The 8,242-nt window shown below is 38.8% G+C and overlaps 1 protein-coding gene across 1 annotated transcript; it reads right to left on the bottom strand.

The window, feature by feature from the left end:
* Positions 1-1,689: 1,689 nt before the first annotated feature.
* LOC125531980 (probable anion transporter 2, chloroplastic) lies at positions 1,690-7,376 on the bottom strand. The gene is made up of 7 exons (XM_048696166.1): positions 6,952-7,376; positions 3,362-3,595; positions 2,639-2,987; positions 2,510-2,554; positions 2,136-2,420; positions 1,978-2,011; positions 1,690-1,862 (listed from the first exon to the last, which is right to left on the bottom strand). The coding sequence occupies exons 1-7, from the start codon at positions 7,374-7,376 to the stop codon at positions 1,690-1,692; spliced, it is 1,545 nt and encodes a 514-aa protein (XP_048552123.1).
* Positions 7,377-8,242: the final 866 nt, after the last annotated feature.

Raw genomic sequence — 8,242 nt, 5'->3', positions numbered from 1 at the left:
CATATGCGACCAGTGGAGCGACATCCTCTGCGCGCCCGAGGGCGCTCGCACCTTCAAGGTGCCCGACCCCATGTACTACATCGGCTGGGCCTACAGCCATCGATTGCTCGTGGTCTGTTGTTGTTGTCTGGTTAGTTTCCTCAGTTGGGATCAATTGCTACTATCAATAAGACGTACGGGGAGGAGTCACTGCATGTTGCTCAATCAATGGATCCATGGCTGCTTGTTTTCTTTTTCTTTTTTTCGAGAAATTCATGGGATATTGTTGCTTGATGTGTGGTACGTCTGTCATAGTTTGGATCATGTACAATTGCATGGCATAGCGATCTTTTGATGGTTATGCTTAAGGTACTAGCACTAGGTAATAAAATATTGGAAGTGTTTAGCTGCCTGCATATAACTCCTCATGTTTGTAACAATTATTTGATGTCAGGGGTAGGTGACAATCTAGGATTAGTGCTTGCTCCAAGAGATTGAGGAACTAAGGTCTTCAACAATTTTTTCGCCTCTTTTGATTGTAAACTTCTCCGAATATTTGTTCTCAAACCTTTCCTGAGCCAAATGAAAGCATTGGACTTCTTGATAACCTCGATTGTACAGTCTGAATTTCACTTCATATTGCACCGGTTTTACATCAACTTCTCACAAATACTCATTGATAATAGAGTAGCAGGATAAAAGGTATATTGTCATCCCGCAAGTAGATTTTACTGCTTAATTTTCTGCATTTTCTCTCTCCATATATTGTAGTTACATGACCATGAGCTGTAACTTGCAGCTGATTATGCATGCTTCGTTCCAGCTGTAACTTTGAACTAATCATGTATGGTTCACATTTCTCGACTCACACATTAAACATGCCTCAAAATGTTCAAAAATGAAAATGCAATGGTGGACCCTCACGAATATGAAGCGGCGCAGGGAAGCGCGCTAACGCTTCTAATAACACAAGCATTCAGAAAGGGTTGAGGTGGGTGTGTGGGGCTACAAGATAATTTTCCTGACACTGAAGCCCAACAATGTATATCAGATAGTGAGGAGGGTGCTTGGTGTTATTCTTTTCGGGAATACGTAACGTATCATTGCACTGATAGAAGTTAGAATGAGTACAACAGGTGGTACAATAACTGTTTACTTTATCGAGATAATATTTTGGCTGACATGAAATTTTTCAGTTGTTTCGTACTGCATTCTGTGTCCTTATATATGACTCGTCAAACTCCCGGGTTGATCGTTTTGCTTTGCAGACCGGCATGGGATAATCAAAGTAGAAAGTTCCAACACCAGCAATAGTTTCTTGAACGTGACAACCATTGCTTACTCATCCAACAATGTTGTTTGCTGCAGAAGCAACCATGCAACAAATGACTGGATACCATCCTCTGAAACAGTATGATATCAAAATCATGTGAATTTAACCAAACACCAAGCTACTGATCTGAAAGAAGCCGCCATGGTACCTTTTCTTACTACTAAAAGAGAAAGATAGTTTTGTTAAAGAGATCACCGCATTCCATACTTTTTCCACCGATACAAAGCCACCATGGTTGCGCTCAGTCTTATATGAATCAGCCGACCAATCAATCTTAATTTTATTCGTTTCTTTGCTCTGCACGGCGGGCGCAGACAGACATTTTACAAGATGTAATTGTACATTTGACATCATAAACGGAAAAACTAATTTTCAGCTCAGTCAAAAATCAGGTCTCCTGTCGCATAGATGTTGTAGAAGACGATGGCGCTGAAATAGAGCACCGCCGTTAGGGTGAGGAAGGCCTGGAAAGATCCCAGCCACTGGATGAAGTATCCTGCTCCTACCGTGCTAACTATGGCAGCCACCGTTCCGATGCCGTTCGTCAGTCCTGTTCAAGCAGGACAAGAGATGCCAGATATAAGGGCTGAACAATAAATTCATCAATGCAGAAAAATATGGATCTTGTTGTCTACTGATGCTATCAAAAAGGTTTGTGAACATACCATGTAGGGATCCAGCGTATGTAGGGGCAATGTCCTGATGGAAAATAATGGAAACACATTCAGATTGTTAATGGAGCTACTGATCCGAAAGAAGAACAGGCACTGGGTAGAGATGATATGATCAGGATACGATATGAGGAAACATGAACAGTAGTTACCTGTATATTACAGAAGTAACCAGCTTGACTGCAGGAATTCAAACCCAAGGCAGCGGTCATGATAACTGCCGCGACCGACGGTGTTTGGGCAAATCTTAAACATAGCAATGACACACCTGGCCCAATAAAACCAATTGACTGCATAATTTTCCGGACTCGCCCAATAGATAAGCCGGATTTGATAATTAAATCTGCAGAAGCTCCTGCAACATATCCTGATAGAGCCATGACGCCCCAAGGTATGGAGCTAAACCATGCAACTTGTTTCAAATTCACATTATATACCTGTTTGGGATAATTGTAAGAAACAACAACATATGGTAGAGTTGTAAGGCAGACCTATTAGAATGATTTTAGAAGCTTAGATGACATACCGTTTTGAAGTACACCGGCATCCATGATAGTAGGACAAAATAGCCCTGCATGGTATTTGAATTTGCAGATGTTAATATCTATAGACATAGTTTCACAAAATATTAATTATGCTGGTCAGTCATTCATACCCACTTATTTATAACATCAGCTATAATGATGGCCCACATTTCCATCTTTGAGAACACTTGTCTTAAGGATGGTGATTTGCTGCCTTTGACTTTTGATTTACTTCGTCCAGCTAGAATAAGTTGCAGCTCAGATTTTCTTATAGTGCGGCTGTCTATAGGGTCACTTTCTACATTCAACAGCCATACAGAGATCCACAAGTAACCAAGTGATGCGAAGAAGGCAAATGTTCTGGCGAGGCCTATATGTGACATGATGATCGGTGTTGCTAGGAAGCTTACGACATTCCCAAGATGGAATCCTCCCATGGAAAGGCCGACAGCAGTGGCACGTTCATGTGTTGGGAACCACCTGTTTCATGTTCAAAAATGAAATTAAGAGCCTGAACTGGAGCTGCGTTTGGCTGCATATATAAATATATGTAGTGGATTTTTTTTCTAGATTCTGTAAGGAGAATTCGTTACTGATATCGGTGAAAAAGAACATTGCCTGGCATACCCGAAAGTATAACCATGAGACAAAGAATACTTGTAGGCACAGCTAAACTAATTCTTCTAGCACCCTATGTTTTAAGTTTTAACTATAGTGAATACTACTGTGATTGATCTCAAAAAAGTAACAAAAGAAAGTATTTCGCTTATGCTGCTCCAAGTGTTGCTGGAGGTTACTGCTTCTGTCTGCTCCTCTTTAGGCATCTAAGTTAATGGGTGATATGAGCTACTTACTTTGGTAAGAGAGTGCTCATTGTCGGGAATGCGACACCTTGTGCAAGGCCAAAGAGCACGCGTATAGCAAGCAACATGATGGCGGATTGAGAGGCAGCCCATGGAGTGAGGAAAGTGGCCAAGGACCAGAGTGCAGCAGCACCCGCCATCACCTTCTTCCCTCCGTATCTGTCAGCCAAAGCTCCTCCAACCATGGATGATAAAACATAGCCCCATAGATATGATGACTGCAACAATACAGTAGTGGGTGAAATTTAATCTCGAGCCATTCAATTTGAACATCATTAATCATGCATGATATGACAGTAAGAGGGTAGATATATAGGTTGTGTTTGTTTTGGCTTAGCTAGGTGCTCATGGATATCAACAATTTGCTGTGTTTGTTCTTGTAGGCTTAAGTATATTTGAATCTCCAACCACAATATACATCAAGCAATGAACTCAACAATGGTTGGAACCTGCCCATTTTGTTGTTACTACTTGCTTAATGTCAGATCGAAAGGACCTTTACTTCACTTTGTGCTCATGTTCAACAGTTGAGGTGTAAATTAACAGGGCGTGACTAGGAGTCAGTTGACTGAATTTACAATTTCGGTCAGTCACTTTTTTTCCGTCCACATCAGCGGCACAGGCATTTGGCTCGACCAGCTACTGGGCTGTGGCAGGTGCTTTTGTTATGTTGCTTCGTCCCACCGAGCGCATGCGTGCGTGTTGCATGATGTGTGCAGGGAATGCATGCTAGCTAGCTAGCTAGCTTGCTTGGAGTACATTAAAGCACAGCCACACCACGTTCCAGTAGATTTAGACAATAAAACTACTTTACGTTGGTGAATACCACCTCTATACCGAATAATGTCAGCATGGCACTATGAGCCTCTTGTTGTTTTTTCAATTTCAAAGAAACGAACTTATACAGCTCAAAATTTCACGCATACAATGTAGTATATCATGCGCATTTGCATAAAAAAAAAATCATGTTTGTACACGAGAGATACAAATGAGAAAATTTGCACACAATTTACACAAAATTTGCACATGCTCATAATATGTAAAATAAGCAATGCGACATAAAACACAAGCAAAATGTTCTTAGAATATCATGACTTTTTTATTACCATCATTTTAATTATTGTGGGATGTTAACCTGATAACCAAAAGAAGAAAAAGACCCAGTCACCTAAATTTCAGATAGTTGTCATGGTGCCACCTTAAAGAATAAATGAATAAAGATCAACAAAAACAAATGTGAAGTTTTCTAAGAAAAAAATAAAACAAATAATGGCCAAATTTGCACACAGTTTACAAAAAAATTGCACATGTTAATAAACTGCAAAATAAGCAATGCGGCATAAAACACAAGCAAAATATTTTCAAAATATTCTTAGAATATCACAACCCTGCATACATCAAAACCAGAGAAGAATACAGCACCGCAGTCACCCGGAGATATCAGGATAGCTCTCGCTAGACACTCGGTGCCGCCATTTTCTTTCCATACTAGAGAGTATCACTTGAACCACACTGATCGATATCGATCAACGAACACACATGTGAAGGGCTTTTGGCCTATAGAAATAATTAAACATCCTAAATCAGAACAAATGCGAGAGAATTCGCGAACGACACAGTTTACGACCAAAACAGAGTAGCAATTCTCCGGAACACACGAATGTTTAATTATTCTTAACTGGGCAAAAATAAGCAAGTTTGCTGGGCACAGTAGAAGATTCAACATGTCATATGACACTAAGATTTTCAAAAATATTCTTCAGAATAGGCTCACTAATTGAGCTAGTCTATTAATCGAGCACAGCTATCGAACTCCTATTTTTAATTAGTTGTGAGTTGTCTAAGTTTAACAGTCGATAATCACAGAAAGAAAGTAAAAAGACAAGGCATCACCACTAAATGTCACAGAGACCAGGTCACCTAAATGTCGGACAGTTATCATGGTGCCACCTTAAAGAATAAATGAAAGAAAGAATGAATTAGTGGAACTTGTATTACCCTTTCAGAAGAAATGAAATAAAATAGAAACTAAAAAATCAAAATAATAAAGTTTTCTAAGAAAGAATGAATAAGTGGGATTGGTATAACCCTTTCAAGAGAAAGACAATGAAAAAAGACTATAAAAATCAAAAGAATAAAGTTTTCTAAGAAACACTAAATTAGTTGCATTGGTACTACCCTTCCAAAAGAAAAGAAACAAGAAAAAAATTAAAATAGTTCAGTTTTATATGGAAGACAAAATTTGTGGTATTGGTATTACCCAGGAGTAGCACACAATTTACACATGAATTGCGCTTTGTTATAATATGCAAAAATAACATATAATAGTGAAATATTCGCAATAAAACAAATTTCCTAAGGAAGAATGAAATAGTAGCACCGGAGTTACAAATAAATAAGAAATAAATTAAAAAACGAAATGAAAAATAAAATAATGAAGTTTTTCTACGAAAGAATGAATTAGAGGCCTCGGTATTATCATTTAAGAAGAAATAAAATAAAATAAAAAACAAATAAAAACCAAAATAATGAAGTTTTCTTAGAAATAATGAATTAGTGACATTGGTATTACCATTTAAAAATAACGAAAACAAAAAAAAATGAGAAATTTGCACACAATTTACATAGAAATTGAATTTTTATAATATGCAAGAAAGGTACATAATAGTATCATTCTCACTAGAAAGAAAGCCTAAGGAGACATTGATATTATCCTTTAATAAGAAAGAAAAATAAATAAAAAAATGGTAAATTTGCGTACGATTTACAGAGAAATTGCACTTTGTTATAATATGCAAGAATAAGTATATGATAGTAGAACTCTCGCAAAAAAGAAAGTTTCATAAGAAGGAATGAATTAGTTACATTGGTATTACCATCAAAAAAAGAAAGAAAATGAAACAAACACTAAATCAAAAACAAAATAATGAAGTTTTGTAAGAAAAAATGGATTAGTGGTTTTGGTATTACCCTTCAGAAAGGATATGAAATAACTACTAAAAACGAAATAATGAAGTTTTGTAAGTAAGCATGAATTAGTTTTGATATTACCCTTTATAAGAAGAAAGAAATTATAAAATAATCAAACAATAACAAAATTTACACACAATATATACAAAAAAATTGCTTTCAATAATACGCAAGAATATGCATATGGTAGTGGAATTTTCACAGAAAATACAATTATAATGAAATCACGCTATTTTAATAGTATGTAAGAAATAAGCACATAATAGTGCATTTTTCACAGAATTACAATTTACACGTATTATAAATTACATACGTTTGTACATTCTGTATTCACCCAACATTTAAAATATACCCATAAAACCGAAAAAAAAAGAAGAAAAAAACGCCCACAAACAGCCTAATAAGAAAACACATAACAGGCTTCAGCCCAACAAGAAATCGACTGACCCAAAATAAGGGTCAATAAAAAATGTCCAGCCCAATACAAGACAGCATACACAATAGGAAAAAAGAACTAGCACGCATCTTGGAGCAGCAATCAACGGCTAAAAAATCGACTAACCCAAAATCTAAAACTCAGTCAGCTGACATGTAGCTAAAGTGAAATTAACATGGCAACAATGGCGACGGACATGACGACCCGGTCGGCGTTGCAGAGCAGCATGACGGCTGCCACGAGTGCCACCAGCTTGGCCCGCTCGGGCAGCGCCGGCAGGCTGGGCACGGCAGCGGCGACCGCCCCATGGGAGACCCCCTCCATGGCGCTGCAGGTGGGTACCACCTCCCCCCCGCCCCTCCTCCTCGCTCTCCCGCCATCTCCAACCATACCAGCAACGCCATTGACCCTGCCGCTGCTACTGACGGCATAGCCGACACCTTTGCCGCAGCCATCCGCGGCCGAGCCTGATGAAGAGGAAGAATCAGCGGATATCTGCAGCCTTGTCGGCTCCAAGGTGGTCGCCCCGACCCTGGCGGATCTGTTCCTGGCCGGGCCAGCGGCCGGCTTGATGGACACGCATGATCTCACTGACGCCATGATCCGCGCGAGGAGGGAACTGAAGCTGACTGAGCGTGCTCAGAGAGGCGCGGCAGAGATCAGAAGATGCTTGGTGCAGGCCATGGTAATTAAGGAGTACGAGGAAGTCAGAAGGCAAGTGGTATATATATGTGCATAATTGATCAACTGGGTTGGTTGGTGGTATAAATTTAGGACCTTGGTCACGGATCCCAGAAGATCTCTACTCGGATTTCAGATTTGATAGCTTTCTCCAAGGTTTAATTTCATTTCACTTTTCAGTCTCACTTGCTACCATTCTCTCTTTCATCTTGGTTTTTTTGCCTCATCTTTCACGGTTCTATTTGACTGGTTTATTTTTGCCTCCGTCCCACCAACCTCATTCACTTGATCTTTTTCCCTCCCATTAAAAACCAGATCTCTACTTCTAAAGGGCGATTTGAAAACTTCCTCTCCACGGTTTAATTTTGTCTTTGTTTTTGCGCCTCATATCCCAACACCATCTATTTCATTTGGGGTTTTTTCGCTTCATCTCCCACCATCCTCTCCCACTGGTTTATTTTCATTTCACCTCCCACCAACCCCTTTCACTGGATTTTTCTCCCTCCCATTAAAAAAATCAAATTTTATTAAAGGACGAGATCTTGTTTCATACTTGATTTGCGATGTGCTGATTTAATTCAATAATGTGAATAATAGGTAATTAATAATTCAGAAATCACACCGTACATGTGAAATCACCTTTGAAAATACAGACACGGGATTTTTCTCGATAATCTTCCAAAACAAAATCAGATATTCCTCAATAACAAATCATTAATCATGCGCACTATGTCATTTATTATTGTCATTATCTCTACTCCCTCCGTTTTTAAATATAAGTCCTT

Source organism: Triticum urartu, unplaced genomic scaffold (genome assembly GCF_003073215.2).
Source record: "Triticum urartu cultivar G1812 unplaced genomic scaffold, Tu2.1 TuUngrouped_contig_869, whole genome shotgun sequence".
Taxonomy (NCBI): Eukaryota; Viridiplantae; Streptophyta; class Magnoliopsida; order Poales; family Poaceae; genus Triticum; species Triticum urartu.
Note: the sequence above shows the minus strand (reverse complement) of the source record. Positions and strands in the feature narration are given on the sequence as shown.

Coding starts and splice junctions, on each gene's coding strand:
- LOC125531980 (XM_048696166.1), bottom strand. CDS start 7,376: ATGGCGTCAGTGAGATCATGCGTGTCCATCAAGCCGGCCGCTGGCCCG. Junction 3,596..6,951: donor TCCGTCGCCATTGTTGCCAT/GTTAATTTCACT, acceptor CACTACTGTATT/GTTGCAGTCATCATATCTAT. Junction 2,555..2,638: donor CTGATGTTATAAATAAGTGG/GTATGAATGACT, acceptor AATACCATGCAG/GGCTATTTTGTCCTACTATC.